Below are 19,459 nucleotides of genomic sequence, written 5' to 3' on the forward strand. Positions count from 1 at the left end.
TTATTTTGATATACTGCATATTAGTTTATCCCTGCAAATATATCCTACTAGGGATAATGTCAAGCCCAATGGAATCCCCATTAGACACATATCAAGTGCTTGGCTATTGTGGAAACTGGACACATCTGGCCAGCTTACACGTACAGTGCATCAGGGGCAGTTTTACCATGAGTCTCCGCAGGAAAAATGGACTTTTACAAACACAACAATCACAGTTAAAGCTGTTCGGCAACTGATTAGGAAAGAAACATCTAGACATGCATGATAACTACAATTTCCTTAGTCAAAAAGGTTAAAAGAAGAATGGTAAAGAGTCAGTGCAACCCCTTGTTCAACAAGCCTTCAGTGAATAGGGTGTGTGCTTAACATATTATTTGTATTTTGTTTCAATTTAAACAATCTATATTTGTATTTCTTGAGCTATACAAGGCAAACAGAAAAATAAAACTACTCTGTTTAATACATCTGTGTTCTTTAAAAGGTAGTTTATCATTGCACAGATAAATACCTTGCATAATAGACTTCTGCTTGTCTGTAAGCCAAAACAGTCACATGTTTTACAGTATATACTGCATTAATACTGGGTTTTAAAAATGCTTTTTAACAAAGTTTATCTTTAAAGGTGGCCATACATAGGCTAATATGTAAAAATGCAAATGGAATCTCTTCTTCAGGCATGATGTTACTATCATGCCTGATGAAGAGATGTAAGAAAAAAAAAATTGCAGTTAGCCAATAAACTGTATGAAGTTACCCCAAAAAGTATATTTTCCTTTTTCTGAACTATGGTACAACAAAGTACTACCAGTGTTTGTACTGAAACCCTTTTTTCTATTTGTTGCAGTTTCACTATAGCTAAAGAAAGGAAACGAGTATCAAAAATGTAGCACCAGTTCAGAGTCATTTGTATGGCATCTGTGAATTCTAACACTGCCCAATCAGTTTTATAGCATTAATCTACATTGTACAATGTGCTGTTTAGCAGCCGGGACAAGGATCTTTTAACTTTACCCTCAATTCTGCCACTTATTTGTAAAGTGTAGTTTGCAATTTCATCAAATGAAAGGGGGTTTGAAATTAATTTTTAGCATAACGCAGAACGTAAGATTTCAGCCAATGTGAAACTAGACAATCTGAGACATGTGAACAGTTTGCTTCCCCATAAAAAGTGTTGTGCTGGAGTGGTAACCACGGGTTTTCGTATATTTAACATCCACATTGTGCACAAAATTCACAAAGATCAGCATAGAAACCAACACATTGCTGAACAGCAAATTACCTTTAATTAGTGCATTTCATATGTTTCAGGAACAATTCCTATGTTCAAGTGATGACTGAAAAGGAATAACAGGAATCAATTGAAAAGGGAGTTGTTTCCGATATATTTTGTGACACATACCAGTTAAAGGTGAATTGCAGTTCAACACTGTGAATGTATACTTGGTTTCTGTATTGATCCAAGTAGCATTTGTTTTTTGTACTGTGCCCCTAATTTAAAAATATAAAATTCTATCTTGTTGTGAGGAGTCACAAACCCTGAACAGAAGAAAAGTAAATTAATACTTGGGGCTAGATTTCTATAGTGAAATCCCTGTTTGGTATAATATGGGTCAACCTAGCAAGCAGACACCTGTTTAGCATTTTGTTTTGCAGCTCTCAAGTTCAGCATTTGAATAGTTCTAACCCAGTAAAAATAAAAAAAACAAAAATGGTCTTAGAATACCAGCCTAGAGGAGTTGATCCACAGGCCGAAAATCTGCCCCATCACTCCTAAAAGCTTCTTGATGTGCCTGCACATGGAGTCATTGCATTAGTCTGGGTGCAGGCATACGGAATGGATTTCAGCACGGAATGAGCAGGTTTCACTCCAAAATCAGCCTGCATGTGGCACAGAGCCTTAATGCAGCTGCAGATAATAATTCACTTACTCTGCATAATTGCATTATTTGGTGCAATAAAGCCTTGTTAACATTCATAAACTGAGCCCAAGAGCTCTACCAGGAAAACCAATGTGTATTTTTTTTAAACAAGTATTTAAAAGGTGGCAAAGTTTCATCAGTGCAGCCTAAGAGAACAGATTTACAATAATTCGAGATTTTTTTCCCACTCACGTCCCTGCAATAAGATATTTTAATTTCTCAACAACGTACTAGTTTTTGGGACAAAATTGCTCACTTATTATACGAAAAGGGAATATTTTTCCATGAGAAGCATTTTAAACTTGAAATTAAGCATTTCTCATTTAAGACAATTCTGATCAGCTTTTTTTGGCTATTAATTTTGAAATGTTCTTGCAAGCTCTTAATTCAGCAAATGAAAAACAGTTAAGCTGGGGAGATCTCATCCAGTGAGAAAAACCTGCATTATGTGCGAGGTTACATAAAGAAAAAGTTCTCCCTCTCCAAAAAACTGTTTCCCCCAAAAGAGGTAAGGGCTAATATAGTGCACCCCCTCCCCCCAGCACTAAGCCAACCCCCACACCAGGGGGGCAGCTCCTAGTGCGGGTGACCACGTTGGGGCACCGAGAACAGAGCTGCAGCTTTCGCTAGTTATGTGCATATGTATGTGACGTTACACACATGTGCCTAACAACTGGCAGAAACACTTGTTATACGCATACACACCATAAAATATGGCCAGTGGGCAGCAGAGCACTCACAATGGGTATTTTTTGCAAAAAAAACATTGTTTTCCCCAACCGGAAACAATGCTTGAGTGATAGGTGTCCTTTGAGTCAATATTATAGGAAAATGTTTTTAGGGCACATTATTCACTGGTGTTCCTAGACTGTTAAGGAAAGCATTTTTAATTATCAGAAAGAAAAAATCCAAGAATTACAATTAGCAGTCACGGCACAAACGTATTTTGATTATTGTTATTAGTATATACAATATGGAAGTGCCAATAAAGCAATAAACTCAAGTTCCAAGCTAAAGCATAAGCTAAAACATTCTTCTATATAAAAAGATGGGAAGCCTATACTGTAGCAACCTTCTTAGCCATTTAATTTCTTTAAAGTGTTCTTGGTTCACAAAAACGTTTTAGAGAATAAACACAATTTTTAGTAGAACTATAAAGGCAAGTGTTAAGAAAATAGCTAAATTCACATAATTAAACACAAGGAAGCCTCTAATTCTTAATTTTAGTTGAGAGTAGACGCTGTACATTTTGCTTGCAGGCAAACTGAGGGGAAAAATCAGCAAAGGCAATAAAACACAACCCTGCTTTCAAGTTTTTAGTTTGGTGTCAAATGTCCCTTTCTAAAGAACAACCCCCATCACTGCTGGGCAACAGACTAAATTCAGGACAAGACATACCCAAAGGGTATTCTTTATCACAACTTGAAAAGGACACTGTGCAACTGCTGACATAAGCCCAAGTCTAAAGAAATCATCAAATACAAGAATCACCTTTGGCAATATTTACAAAGCACTGCTAGGTTACAAGCCACGTTCCTTGTAACTCACTGTTAAATATTTTGAGACTTGACACATCTATTCAACAGTGAGAGACAGTAGACTACAATCTTACAGAATCATTACGCTTCTCAAAACTGTTGGGATCCTTCCCATGAAAAACAGCACATAGTTAACCTCTGTGTAGATTTTGACCAAACCCACCTTTTAGTGACACACCCCAAAAATACCTTGACCACAAAAACCAAAACTAAAGACCATTAAAAAAAAAACAAAAACCTGACATGCCAGTAAGATTGCTGCAGAAATGGTCAATGAGCACTCCATTAATCCTACACATACATGAAAAATCACAGCAAAAATGAACCGATTGAAAGCATTACCAAATGCAAAATACCACAAAGTGGTTACTCTTTCCCAGTGCTCCCATGCTGCGTGTCTCTCTCTGCATCACTAAAACAAATTCACAGATGGCCTTGCTTTCCACAGTGAAATGCGTGTCCATCTTTATTACCTTCTCTTTTAACTTCACAAAGCAGCAGCGGTGGGACATTTAAACAGCAATCCACAACTGCAGGGTCTGTGCTTAAAACTGGGACTGTCCCACAAATATTAGGACATCTGGGAGGTATGGTACTGTTTTAAAATGAGACCTATTGGATAAATGAAAAAAACCCTAATTTTGTAGGCAATTATGAATAATTTATGGTGCTGATTTTACTTTGGACTAAAAATTAATACTATCTGTAAAAATGGCCCTTTATTGGAGTTCCCTATATATCCTCTCAGGTCCCTATCAGTGTTTCAAATGGGGGGTGGGCGTGGAGTAGATTCCGTTTCCCTATTTGCTCTGTTTAGAAATAAAAGCCAAAGAACAACATTTACTTGCAGTATCCTAGCAGCAACACTTGTTAATACTACTAGCCAGTTGTGTGGTGGAGTGCACCCTTTTGATATTAATACAGGTATGGGATCCCTTATCTGGAAACCCGTTATCCAGAAAGCTCCAAATTACAGAAAGCCATAGACTCGTAATTGATCCCAACTAAGATATAAATAATTCTTATTGGATGCAAACCAATTCTGTGGGGTTTAGTTAATGTTTTATTGATTTTTTAGTAGACTTAAGGTATGGAGATCCAAATTACGGAAAGACACCTTATCTGGAATACCCTTGATCCCGAGCATTCTGGATAACGGGTCCTATACCTGTATTCAGATTTCTGCTCATGTTGTAGGCTTAATGCTCTATCTGGGCCCATTGAATCTGCAAATTCTAATTTAAATGCTACGAAGCAATGATTTTGACTATGTTTGGAGATTAAAAACTCAGGAGACTGGTTACTTTTGGTGTGTAAACATTGCTTTTCTTTTTTTCTAAATTGCTTAAACTACTTAAAGGAACAGTAACACCAAAAAATGAAAGTGTATAAAAGTAACTAAAATATAATGTGCTGCTGCCCTGCACTGGTAAAAGTTGTGTGTTTACTTCAGAAAGTCTACTATAATTTATATAAATAAGCTGCTATGTAGCCATGGAGGCAGCCATTCAAAGGAGAAAAGGCACAGGCACATAGCAGATAACAGAGAAAACACTACTGTATTCTACAGAACTTATCTATCTGCTTTGTAACCTGTGCCTTTTCTCCTTTTTTCCAGCTTGAATGGCTGCCCCCGGGGCTACACAGCAGCTTATTTATATAAATTATAGTAGTGTTACTGTAGCAAACAGTAGTTTTACCAGTGCAGGGCAACAGTGCATTATATTTTTATTACTTTAAAGCTCTTTCATTTTTTGGTGTTACTGTTCCTTTAAAGTGTCTGTCTTGTGTTAAAGGGGTGGGTCACCTTTACATTAACTTTTAATATGTCATAGAATGGCCAATTCTAAGCAACTCTTAAATTGGTCTTCATTGTTTATTTTTCATAGTTTTTAAATTATTTGCATTTCTCTTCCAACACTTTCCCATTCTGAAATGGGGTTCACTGACCCCATCGGCCAAAAAACAATTGCTTTGTGAGGCTACAGTTTTATTTTTACTTTTTGAAACTTATTCTTCTATTCAAGTCATCTCCTATTTATATACCAGTGCCTCATTTAAACCACTCCCTGGTTTCTAAGGTACTTTGGACACTAGCAACCAGATAGCTGTTGAAACTCCAAACTTTATCATTTACTTAATAATAAACTAATGGTGTGTTGAGTGTCCACTTGTAAGTAGATTTGGCTTAAACAGACAGTAGGGCATGTCCATAAGTTAGAAAACTGCAAATGAATACACACATAAATAAAACAAGGGCAAAGTGTTGCCAATATGCCAGTATGCTTTCTGTTTGTTTCTTCATGTTGATTTAGCAGCTCCCACTTTGCAGATAGGACACAGTATTTGAACAGCTGTAAACAATAATTGTATGGTTGTGCTTTGCATTATTTATCTGTAGATAACACACACTGCAAATATCATTACAGAACTAAACATTTTCCTCAGAATATTTGTATAAATGTCTTTTCCTTAAAGGAACAGTAACACTATAAAATGAAAGAGCTTTTAAGTAATAAAAATATAATGCACTGTTGCTCTGCACTGGTAAAACTGGTGTGTTTGCTACAGTAACACTACTATAATTTATATAATAAGCTGCTGTGTAGCCCCGGGGGGGGCTGGAAAAAAGGAGAAAAGGCACAGGTTACATAGCAGATAACGGATAAGCTCTGTAGAATACAATAGTGTTTTATCTGTTATCTGCTATGTGCCTGTGCCTTTTCTCCTTTGAATGGCTGCCTCCATGGCTACATAGCAGCTTATTTATATAAATTATAGTAGACTTTCTGAAGTAAACACACAACTTTTACCAGTGCAGGGCAGCAGCACATTATATTTTAGTTACTTTTATACACTTTCATTTTTTGGTGTTACTGTTCCTTTAAAATGTAACAAGTCATTTATATAGTGAATAATGTATGCACATACAAAAATTTATTGTGGCAAAGGTTTTATGAGAGAAGCTAAGCATAGGTTTGTTAAAGAGAAAAAAAATTGCTAAATATGCATAGACACAATTTAAAACATGAATAGATTGCCCCAATGCGCTTCGTTTCACTTGCCTGTGCATAACAGATACATGTATTCTACAGGCATAATCACAAGAACGTTCATTTTGTGTAACATAAGCAATTCAGACGCAGAAAGAATTCATCAAAAATTCCCAAATGTTTTGGTTCTTTGCAGGCAGAGTGAAGACTAAACAACTTGCATTAACACTCAAAAAGTATCTCAGCTGCTCCAGGTTAATACCTGCTCAGACCTGACTGAGTCTAGCCAGCACACTGAAGGCGGAAGAGAAGATGAAGAGAAAAAAACAGAGCTTGTTGCCTGTCATAGACATACATACATGCATGCATGCTCCACCCCTAACTTTGCCTGCTTTATGAAACCAAGGCCTTATCAGCCTTAAGCACAACCAAATCAGAGCACATTTCCTGGTTCTGCACAAGGTTTGGCTTGGTGAATTCCAAGCCTTTCTTTAGGATTTGCAACACCCACTGAAAAGATATTTATTTTAGTTTACAATCACAGCATTCAATACCATGTATCAATTGTATATCAATTCTAGCAAGCAAGATAAAATGCAGTATTACAGCTATGCAGCAGGAAAAGGCAGGCACATGAAACAAAGTATAAAGGGTGTGTTTGTCAGTAAGTTTTACTGAGCTGTAGAAAAGCAGAACTTAATTACCGTCACCCTTTTCTATCTTACAATCATGTTGTAAAAGCTTGGGTGAAATTTTAATTTCCCAGTCTGCTACACATGGACAATATTTTTCAGTTTTCCTTACAAATGTGATTGTTCATGTGAATAAACACTGCTACAGGTATGGGATCCGTTATCCATAAAGTTCCGAATTACTGAAAGGCCATCTCCCATAGACTCCATTATAAGCAAATAATTCTAATTTTTGAAAATGATTTCCTTTTTCTCTGTAATAATAAAACAGTACCTTGTACTTGATCCCAACTAATATATAATTAATCCTTATTAGAGGCAAAACAAGCCTGTTGGGTTAATTCAATATTTAAATGATTTTTAGCAGACTTAAGGTATGGAAATCCAAATTACGGAAAGATCCCTTATACGGAAGACCCCCAGGTCCCAAGCATTCTGAATAACAGGTCCCATACCTGTACCTATAAAGTTAAAGGGATTCCATTGAAGTACATACACATTCTAAATACAGTTTCATTTAACAAAGTTGAAACATATAAACTATATAACCTACAGGGTTTAGAAGATCAGTTCTGGTTTCTATCAATATTGTTCATCCTATGATTGTGCAGATAACCATGTAATGACATTTTGCATCTCTTTAGAACATATCATTATTAAACACTTGTATTTTAAGTGGCTTATCAGATATTTTTTATGCAAAGTGATCCCTGGAGAGTGCATTTGCAACTTCCAAAGCAAGAATAGTGTGACTTGACAGAGCTTCTGCCAGATGTGGGAAATGTATACTAAAATGAATTTAAGGCAAAATAAAAAGGAATATAAAGTAGTAATGTCTATTTGAACTATTTTTGCCACTATAAGTGCTCCTTTACTTAAAGGGGCAAATGAAGTCACAAAATAGGAATTATAAATCATTCCCAGCATAGTTTTGGCACAAACGCTGGCTTTTTCATTCTCGTTCATTCAGTAAGCCAATTAAATAAACATGAACATACATATTTCTTTCCAGGGAAAATTAGACTGTTTACAGCTATCTGCAGACCAGAGAGGCTAAGCAGACAAGAAGGACAAATTGTGTAGCTAACAAGTGTATATACTCAAAGCACTTATTTACAGGAAAGGCTACTGGTAAACACTCCATATAAAAAGTGTGTCCACCTAAATGGCAGCCCAAACTGAGGCTTTTTTTAGGCTTAAACTCAAATGCTAAAATGGGTTCAAAGCCCAGAGTACAGAGGGAGTTGTAGTTAAACAACATCTGAAGAACTACATGTCTGAGGCATCAGTGGTAAGTGCCTATAAGAGACTTGCAGATATTACTACTTAATTATACACCCTTTAAAATACACTCTAAAGAACCCCCTGAGAATATGTGTGCATGTGTATACACGTACATATCCTGTGGAACTTGAAAAACCAGAGTAGTTTTTGTCCTGAAAATATAATGCAGAATCATGGCGGCTTCCTCATGACAAGAAAGTACAAATCATTTGCCAAGTGAGCCCAAAGGGGGAAAAAAAGTGTTTAAGAGAAGGTAGTCCAGTGAGTGACTGTCACTTTGTGGGGAAACTCCCCCAAAAGTAGGAAGTCTGGCACCCCTTGCCTGCCCCAGTTTTCCCCACCCCCACCCCAAGAGGCTCTGCTAAGGCTACTACCTTTCACAAGCTGGCCACTCCTTCAGGCGAGAGGCTGGCGAAGACAAAAAGGCAGCAGCAGGGACGGCAGCAAGATGAGCCGCGGGCCAGCAGGGTGCTGAGTGAGGCAGGCAGCAGGGTCAATGCAAGCTGCCATGTATAGGCCTCTAGCATGAAAAGGAGATTTCAGAGAGAGAGAAGGAGAGGCAGACAGGACCGGAGGGAAGCAGTAGAGAAAAGAGGAAGCAGTGGGAGCTGCACGCAGTAGATAAACAAATTACCCTGACACAAAAGAGGGCTGTCATTGCAAGCACACAGCACAGATGAATGGGGAGCTTGCGAGAGAGGGGAGGGACAGAAAGTGCACTCACACACACACACACACACACTTCTCAACAGGTTGGTCTTCCTGTTGTAGGGCCAGATGTATATCAGATTAGTAATCCTGAAGGTATTTCAATTGACATATGCCGTACAGCTAATTTTTATTGGGCTGAATATATAATAAGTCACTTTAGAGGGCACAGGCATTAAACTCGCAGACCTTGTAGATTCGTGTGAACTGGAGGGCTGCAGTTCAGCTCTTCTTGGGTGCTTTCCATGTTTTTTACTTTGTCCTGTTTTTTTGGAAAGTTTCTTCAGTATCTCGGTTGACAAACATCAATTGTCATTGTTTATTCTCAGTCAGCATTTCATCAGCATCGATTTATTTTATCTGTCTGAATATATGTTAAAAAAAAAAAAAATAAATACATTTTTGGCCTGAATTTGGCCTAAATAGAGTATTAACTTTTCTAGATTCTTGTTAGAAAAATGTTCCATGGTAATTTGATCATCAATAGCAAGCACTGCCACAGTAATCATAATATCATATCTTATCATAACACCCTGTATGATATTGCCCCTAGAGGTGGCCATACACGCACTGATAATATCGTACGAAACTTCGTTTCGTACGATATTCGGTGCGTGTATGGTATGTCGGCGAGTCGACCGATATCGCAGGAAGCTGCTGATATCGGCCGACTCTCCGATCGGACCAGTTGGAAAATTTTGATCGGGCGCCATAGAAGGCGCCTGATCAAAATCTCCCTTCAGAGCTGAATCGGCAGAAGGAGGTAGAAATCCTATTGTTTCTACCTCCTTACCTGCCGATTCAGCCCTGAATGGTGTGTGGCACATCTGAGGATGTTTCGTGCGACCGATGGTCGCACAAAACATCATCAGATCGCCACGTGTATGGCCACCTTAAGGGCTTATTACACAACAGGAAAGCTATGAAGGGTGATAAAAACAGTTGTGGCCAATCAGCTTCATATAAATGTGTGGGTCGCGAAACAGAAGGACCATTATCATACAATAGCATCGTAATGGATACAGGATCACATAGGCAACTACAGTATTACCTATTTAAATAATTGTCCTTAGTAATACTGGAAGTTAATGTGCTGGCTCAATGGAGCCAATGCAACACTGACTTATTTTGCTGCAAAAAAACATGCAAAAGAATTAGTCATTATTTTAAGCGTGTCGACATTTGCTTTTTATGGCAGTAGCAGCTTGCTCACTGCAAGAGATAGTGCAAGATTTGAAATTAGTGGCAAATAAGATTGTGTCAACACAAGCGGCAATCCCAGATGGTAGCTAAGAGAGTTTCTTATTGACCACTGACCTTTATCCTAGACCTGTTCCAGACTTAATATTTCAGCTATCACTCCTAGGCTAGGGTGACCAGATCACTCAAAAATTCAGGGACATATGTAAAAAAAAAAAATGCTTATTGCAGGGCAGCACTGATTGCATTTATATTTATTTGCAATCAGTGTAGCCCTTCTAGCTAGATTTTTTTAGATGCATCACTGAATTTTCAAGTGATATGGTCACCTTACCCTAGGCACATGCTGACAGCATTTGGAAGTCTTAGGGTGATGGCCCACGGGTAGATTAGTCGCCTTCCTGCTGGCAATAAAATAAATTGCCGGTGGGAAGGCACGTGTGTTGCTTAGTTCACCGAATTCTGCAGTTAAATGTTATTCTACTCTTAAAGTGAACCTATCACCATAAAAATGGTTCCCCTACTGGAGGTGTGGGTTAATAAAGCCTGCACTCTGGTTGAAGGAAGCAATAGTTTTCTTTTAAAAAACAGCCCCCCTGTGAGCGGCTATATTATTTATTGCACATGGGCATATATAATAACTCTCTGCTCTGTCATTATGCACATGCGTGTGACGTAGGCGAGGTGTATGTAACTCACCTGCCTACCTTACACACATACATAATAAGCGAGTTGCGGCACTTGCTCATGTGCATGCGTGTGCCACAACATGGCTGCCCGCACCGGGAGCTCCCTCTGTAGGGGGGATATTCCCTGCACTGTAGGAGGGATGTTTGTTTTTTTTTTGTTTTTTTAAACTATTGTTTCCCCCAATCGGAGTGCAGGCTCTATCTCTAGCCCAAACCTCTGGTGGGAAAAAAATTTATGGTGATAGGTGCCCTTTAAAAGCATGTCTGTCACAGCTAGTGCCAAATCATCAAAGCATAATTCAGCAGGAGCCTAGACTTATTAAGCCTCCCCATTTTAAAAAAGGCATTCAGCAGCAGGTGCTACTTAGAGCAGTGCATTATTTTCTAACTGCTTGATCCTAGAACCAGCTCCTTTCAAAATACAGTATCAATAACAGAAACGAGTCTATGGATTAAGACCATTTTCATGGAATACTTCACACTGATGTAAACCGAAGTATAATTGGTATGGTTATAGCAAGGGGGGGAGTAGAACCATACAGCAGACTTTGTGACTGTTTGGGTCCCAGCTGCAAACATGTAGGCCCAGGCCTAGAGTAAGGTCAACAGATCACTTGAAAATTCAAGGAAACATTTAGAAAATCCAGCCTGGAAGGCTGCATTTTACAAGTAATCAATGCTGCCCTGCAACGTGCATTTATTAAATGTGCCCCTGAATTTATAAGTGATCTGGTAAGACTGTAGATAGTAAGAGATAAAATGCATAAAACGTACCGCAAACATCTTTACAGAAATAAACATTTCCCTTAAATATCTGCAATCTTTGTATAAATGTCTTTCCCTTCAAACATAAAGCATTTAGTGGATAATGTATGCAGAAAACACGTTTTTTTTCTTACTTTGCCACATACAAAAACTTATTGCGGCAAAAGTTTAATGAGAGAAGCTTAGCATAGGTTTGTTAAAGACAAAAAAATGCTAAACATGCAAGACTTTTATAGACAATTTAAAACATGACTGGATTGCCCCAATGCGCTTCAGTTCACAAGCCTGTGCATAACAGATTCATGTATTCTACAGGCATAATCACAAGAACGTTCATTTTGTTTAACACAAGCAATTCAGACACAGAAAGAATTCATCAAAAATTCCCAAATGTTTTGGTTCTTTGCAGGCAGAGTGAAGACTAAACAACTTGCATTAACACTCAAAAAGTATCTCAGCTGCTCCAGGTTAATACCTGCTCAGACCTGACTGAGTCTAGCCAGCACACTGAAGGCGGAAGAGAAGATGAAGAGAAAAAAACAGAGCTTGTTGCCTGTCATAGACATACATGCATGCATGCTCCACCCCTAACTTTGCCTGCTTTATGAAACCAAGGCCTTATCAGCCTTAAGCACAACCAAATCAGAGCACATTTCCTGGTTCTGCACAAGGTTTGGCTTGGTGAATTCCAAGCCTTTCTTTAGGATTTGCAACACCCACTGAAAAGGTATTTGTTTTGGTTTGCAATCATAGCATTCATACCATGTATCAATTGTATATCAATTCTAGCAAGCAAGATAAAATTCAGTATTAAAACTATGCATCAAGAAAAGGCAGGCACAAAGTATAAAGTATATATAAACAAAGTATAAAGGGTGTGTTTGTCAGTAAGTTTTACTGAGCTGTAAAAAAGCAGAACTTAATCACTGACACTCTTTTCTATCATGTTTGTAAAAGCTGAAGTTTTAAATTTAATATACCAATCTGCTACACATTCACGTTATTTTTCAATTTTCCTTACAAAAGGTGATTGTTCATGTAAATAAACACTGCTACCTAGAAAGTTAAAGGGATTCCATTGAAGTACATATACATTCTAAATACAGTTTCATTTAACAAACTTGAAACATATCTACTACATAACCTACAGGTTTCTATCAATATTGTTCATCCTATGATTGTGCAGATAACCATGTAATGACATCTCCCATCTCTTTAGAACATATCATTAGTAAACACTTGTATTCTAAGTGGCTTATCAGATATTTTCTATTCTAAGTGAACCCTGGGGAGTGCATTTGCAACTTTCAAAGCAAGAATAGTGTGACTTCTGTACATGACAGAGCTTCGGCCGGTGTAGATGTGGGGAATATACAAAAATGAATTTGAGACAAAATAAAAAGGAATATTAAGTGGTGGTGTCTATTTGAACTATTTTTGCCACTCTAAGTGCTGCTTTACTTAAAGGGGCAAATTAAGTCACAAAATATGAATTATAAATCAGTCCCAGCATAGTTTTGGCACAACTGCTGGCTTTTTCATTCTTGTTTCAGCCAATTAAAAAAACATGAATTTACATATTTTTTTCCAGGGAACATTAGACTGTTTACAGCTATTTGCAGACCAGAGAGGCTAAGCAGACAAGGAGGACACATTGTGTAACTAAGAAGTGTATTTACACAAAGCACTTATTTACAGGCTACTGTTAAACAATCCATATAAAAAGTCTGTCCTCTAAATGGTAGCCCCAATGACGAGGAATTCAAGCTTTTTCAGGCTTAAACTCAAATGCTAAAATGGGTTCAAAGCCCCAAAACCTCCTATCAGGGTACAGAGGGAGTTGTAGTTAAACAACATCTGAAGAACTACATGTCTGAGGCATCAGTGGTAAGTGCCTAAGAGACTTGCAGATATTACTACTTATTTATACACCCTTTAAAATACACTCTAAAGAACCCCCTGAGAATATGTGTGCATGTGTATACACGTACATATCCTGTGGAACTTGAAAAACCAGAGCAGTTTTTGTCCTGAAAATATAATGCAGAATCATGGAGGCTTCCTCATGACAAGAAAGTACAAATCAACTCAGCCATTTGCCAAGTGAGCCCAAAGGAAAAAAAAAAGCATTAAAGAGAAGGGAGTCCAACGAGTGACTGTCACTTTGTGGTGAAACTCCCCCAAAAGTAGGAAGTCTGGCACCCCTTGCCTGCCCCAGTTTTCCCCACCCCCACCCCAAGAGGCTCTGCTGAGGCTACTACCTTTCACAAGCTGGGCACTCCTTCAGACGAGAGGCTGGCGAAGACTAGGGCAAAAAGGCAGCAGCAGGGGCGGCAGCAAGATGAGCCGCGGGCCAGCAGGGTGCTGAGTGAGGCAGGCAGCAGGGTCAATGCAAGCTGCCATGTATAGGCCTCTAGCATGAAAAGCAGATTTCAGAGAGAGAGAAGGAGAGGCAGACAGGACCGGAGGGAAGCAGTAGAGAAAAGAGGAAGCAGTGGGAGCTGCACGCAGTAGATAAACAAATTACCCTGACACAAAAGAGGGCTGTCATTGCAAGCACACAGCACAGATGAATGGGGAGCTTGCAAACGCAGGCGAGAGAGGGGAGGGACAGAAAGCACACTCACACACACACTTCTCAACAGGTTGGTCTCCCATAGAAACACGCCCTGTGTGCCTCGCTCAGATGGGTTGCTGATGCCTGGGCCTGCCCGTCTCCCTCCCTACTAGGCCGGCCCCGCAGATCAATTATTGAAGGAAACCTCATCATCTTGTAATCGGATCTGTGACGCACTGGCAAAAGGCAGCACCACTTTGTCACTGGCTCTCACTGCAACAGCCCCATGTGCTCCACTGAGAACAGTCCTCCAGTTCGCACAACTATACAAAGTCTACAGGGGTGCAAGTTTAATGTCTGTGCATTGTGAAGTGACCTATTATATATTAACCCAAAAAAAATTAGCTGTACAGCATATGCCAATTGAAATACTTTCAGGATTACCAATCTCATAATACATCTGGCCCTACAACAGGGATGGCCGCGACGCCTAAACCATGAGTGGTCTACCTTAGATTGTCACATCAGGGTTACCGACCCGAGATGTTATGCTAACCATACGTGGGCCCCAAGACAACTAAGGGCTGTGACAGACGGGGAGATAAGTCGCCCCGAGACGTGACTAATCTCCCTGAAATGCCATCCCGCCGGCTAGAATGTAAATCGCCGGTGGGATGGCATACACAGCGTGGCGATTTGCCACACCGCGTATGCCATCCCACCGACCATTTACATTCTAGCTGTTAGGATGGCATTTCGGGGAGATTAGTCGCCCGCGACAAGGGAAATATGTCGCGCGGCGACTAATCTCCACGTCTGTCATGGCCCTAAAGATGAGCCAGGGTGCTTTCCATGTTTTTTAACTTGGCCTGTGTTTTTTGGAAAGTTTCTTCAGTGTCTGTTGACAAACATCAATTGACATTGTTTATTCTCAGTCAGCATTTTATCAGCATCGATTTATTTTATCTGTCTGAATATGTAAAAAAAAAAAAAAAAAGTTTTGGCCTAAATAGAGTGTAAAGTTTTCTAAATTCTTGTTAGAAAAATGTTCCATGGTAATTTGATCATCAATAGCAAGCACTGCCACAGTAATCATAATATCATATCTTATCATAACACCCTGTGTGATATTGCCCCTAGGGGCTTATTACACAACAGGAAAGCTATGAAGGGTGATAAAAACAGTTGTGACCAATCAGTTTCATAGAAATGTGCGGGTCGCGAAACAGAAGGACCATCATCATACAATAGCATCATAATGTTTCCATTTGACAAATACAATGGAAACATTACAAAAGATTACCGCCTTTAAGTGGTTAATTGCTTGAATAATTTTGTTTTAAAGGATGCAGGATCACATAGGCAACTACAGTATTACCTATTTAAATAACAGTCCTTATTAATACTGGAAGTAAAAGTGCTGGCTCAATGGAGCCAATGCAACACTGACTTATTTCACTGCAAACAAACATGAAAAAGCATCAGTCATTATTTTAAGAGTTTCCACATTTGCTTTTTATGGCAGTAGCAGCTTGCTCACTGCAAGAGATAGTGCAAGATTTGAAAATAGTGAAAAATAAAATTGTGTCAACACAAGCGACAATCCCAGATGGTAGCTAAGAGAGTTTCTTATTGACCACTGACCTTTATCCTGGACCTGTTGCAGACTCAATATTTCCGCTATCACTCCTAGGCTAGGTTGACCAGATCAGTTGAAAATTCAGGGTCACATCTTAAAAAAAAAAAAACAAACAAAAAGCTTGTTGCAGGCCAGCACTGATGCATTTACATTTATTTGCAATCAGTGTAGCCCTTCTAGCTAAATTTTCTAGATGCATCACTGAATTTTCAAGTGATATGGTCACCTTACCCTAGGCACCTGCTGACAGCATTTGGAACTCTTGGGGTGATGGCCCACGGGTAGATGAGTTGCCTGCAGTTAAATCTCCCCAAAATGCCTTCCTGCTAGCAATAAAGTAAATTGCCGGTGGGAAGGCATGCGTGTTGCTTCGTTTTCCGAATTCAGTAGTTTCATGCCATTCTACTCTTAAAGGGAACCTATCACCTTCCCCCACTGGAGGTGCAGGCTCCCTCCCAGTGCGGGCAGCCTTGTGCTGTAGGGTTGGGGGGTATTTTTTTAAAAAAAACTATTGTTTCCCCCAATCAGAGTGAGGGCTCTATTAGCCCACACCTCCGGTGGGGGGAAATGTTTTTGGTTATAGGTGCCCTTTAAAAGCATGTCTGTCACAGCTAGTGCCAAATCATCAAATAAGCCTCCCCATTTTATAAAAGGCATTCAGCGGCAGCTGGTACTTAGAGCAGTGCATTATTTTCCGACTGCTTGTTCCTAGAACCAGCTCCTTTCAAAAGACAGTATCAATAACAGAAAGTCTATAGATTAAGAACATTTTCATAGAAAACGTCACACTGATGTAAACCAAAGTATAATTGGTAAGGTTATAGCAAGGGGTGGGGGAGATAGAACCATACAATAGACTTTGTGACTGTTTGGGTCCCAGCTGCAAACATGTAGGCCCAGGCCTAGAGTAAGGTCATCAGATCACTTACAAATTCAAGGAAACATTTAGAAAATCCAGCTTTGAAGGCTGCATTGTAATCAATGCTGCCCTGCAACATGCATTAATTAAATGTGTCCCTGAATTATTATGTGATCTGGTAAGACTAATGTCCCACGGAGAGATTTAGTTACCTGCAACAGATCCTCCAACAGGTAAATATGTGCAAAGCAATGCTTAGGCTTTTCCACCACAAATTCCCTTTGCTGCCAGAGGAAAGGAATTTCGGAGAAATTAGTCACAGTAGCAAGGGCGGGCGACTACATCTCTCCATGGGAAATTAGCCTAACAGCAGCACTGGCCTGGGGCCTCAGGTTACCTATTATAATCACTGGAGGTGCCTAGTGATTTATTCTTTAAATTGTTTACGTAAATATATACAGTATATATTTATTTATTACCAGAAGGGTGGCACACCGCTTTAATTATATACCCATTGTATGTATTTTTTGCGGCTTTTTCGTTCATTTGCGCAACCTTTTCGTACTTTGTGACAATTTGCGCAACAAAATCGTATTTGTCACAACGAGTATGAAAGTTTCAAATTCATTCAAGCTTCAGTATCGTGACTTTCCTTGGGCCAGGTTGGATCTGCAGAGTGCCATTGAGTCCTATGGGAGGTTTCGGATATGAAAATTTTGCGACAATTGCAAACGATCGCTTCAATACAAAAATTTCCGATCATAAGTACGAAATTTTCATATTCAAAGGGAAAGAATTTGTGACATTTGTGCGATTATCAGAAATGATCGGATATCGTGATTAGGATTCGTACCTTAGTGAATCTGGCCCTAAGGGGCTGATTTACTAATCCACGAATCCGAATCCCGAATGGGAAAAAAATCGCATTGGAAACGAACATTTTGCGATTTTTCGTAAACTGTCGCGACTTTTTCGTAGCCATTACGACTTGCTCGTAAATTGTTGCGACTTTTTCATAGCCATTACGACTTGCTCATATATTGTCGCAACTTTTTCGTATTGAGTGCTCGTAAACGGCGGGCAAACCTTTGCGACTTTGCATGATTTTGGAAGCCTCCCATAGGACTCAAAGGCACTCTGCAGCTCCAACCTGGCCCAAGGAAAGTCACGATACTGAAGCTTGAATGAATCCGAAACTTTCGTACTCGGCACGACAGCTACGAAAAAGTCGCTACAATTTACGAGCAAGTAGTAATGGCTATGAAAAAGTCGCGACAATTTACGAGCAAGTCGTAATGGCTATGAAAAAGTCGCGTCAATTTACGAAAAAAATCGCAAAATACCAATCATTACGAAAAAACGCATTCGGACGCTCGTGGATTAGTAAATGTGCCCCTAAGTGTATATATCATAAATCAAGGCAGTAAAGACAAAAAGATCCATTCTAGAATTGAGCATTAAAGAAGCAATTCAGTGTAAAAATGAAAATGGACAAAACAGATAGACTGCACAAAATAAAAAATGTTTTTAATATAGTTAGGATAAAATGTAATCTAGAAGGGCTGGAGAGAGCAGATATCTAACATAATGACCATAACACTACTTTCTCCTTTACAGCTCTAGAGTCTAAGCAGTCTGTAGTCAATCAGTGACTTGAGGGGGGGGGGACATATGGGCCATAAAGGTAGCCATACACATAGCAATTTCGATCTTTCATGTGACCATTGGCCCCATCCTCCACTGACGTTTAGGGCTGAATCGTCAAAAATGGATGTAAAAACAAAAGAAATTGTACCTCCTTCTGTCGATTCAGCCCTGAACATAGATTTTTTTTCTAATTTCAAATTTCTATTTTCAAATTTTTTAACCTGGCCGATCAACAAGTCGACTGATATCCGCAGACTTTTGCGATATCGGTCGTCTTGTCGAGCCGCCATACACGCACCAAATATCAGGGTGTGTATGGCCGGTTTAACGGTTCGGTTAGTTTGCTTTTAAATCTGACTTGTGTGCTCACAAACTAACAGAACAGTTATGTCCCATGTGGCCCCTCTAAAGTCACTAACTAACTAAGAGGCTTGGGAGCTGAAAGCAGGATGTCGTGTTCTGGCTATTATGCTCACTCCAGCCTAACTAACTATATTACAAATAGTTTTATTTTGTGCATTTTATCCAGTTTTATTTTTACACTCAGCTTTTCTTTTAAGATACTGCCACAATTTTGCTCTCAATTCTTTTTTTCCCGAGGCATTTCATTATGGATTGGATATTTGATGTGACCCAGCATACTTTGTCATTTCAAATTACCTCTGAGTTCCACAACCTGTATAAAAGCACCAGCACTGTTGCCATGTTCTTCATAACCTAATGTTTTAGGTCAACCCTTTACCTGTGAGCCACATTCGAATGTAAAAAGATTTGGGGAGCAACACCAGCATGAAAAAAAAGTCCATGGGGTGCTAAATAAGGATTATGATTGGCCTTTATGTTCATTGCCAGGCTGCAAAATGCTCTGTTTGGCAGTACAAATGGCAACCAACAATTGCCGCTCGTTGGGGATCACATTTTTAGTTGCTGTGCTACATTATTCCACATTATATATATATATATATATAA

At 39.2% G+C, this 19,459-nt stretch overlaps 1 protein-coding gene across 10 annotated transcripts in view; it reads right to left on the reverse strand.

Moving 5' to 3' along the window:
* ptbp3 (polypyrimidine tract binding protein 3) overlaps positions 1-19,459 on the reverse strand; it is a 129,937-nt gene that overhangs the window by 54,158 nt on the left and 56,320 nt on the right. Inside the window, exons 1-2 of one of the 10 annotated variants that reach the window (XM_012956439.3) lie at positions 14,050-14,396; positions 9,324-9,498 (exon numbers count right to left, since the gene is read on the reverse strand). The exons of 3 other annotated variants lie outside the window; for them this stretch is intronic. Coding sequence is in view for 2 of the 7 variants with exons in the window: in XM_012956427.3 (XP_012811881.1) it covers positions 9,324-9,381 (58 nt within the window). In the remaining 5 variants the exon portion in view is untranslated. 10 annotated transcript variants of the gene reach the window in all.

Source organism: Xenopus tropicalis, chromosome 1 (assembly GCF_000004195.4).
Source record: "Xenopus tropicalis strain Nigerian chromosome 1, UCB_Xtro_10.0, whole genome shotgun sequence".
NCBI classification, from domain to species: domain Eukaryota; kingdom Metazoa; phylum Chordata; class Amphibia; order Anura; family Pipidae; genus Xenopus; species Xenopus tropicalis.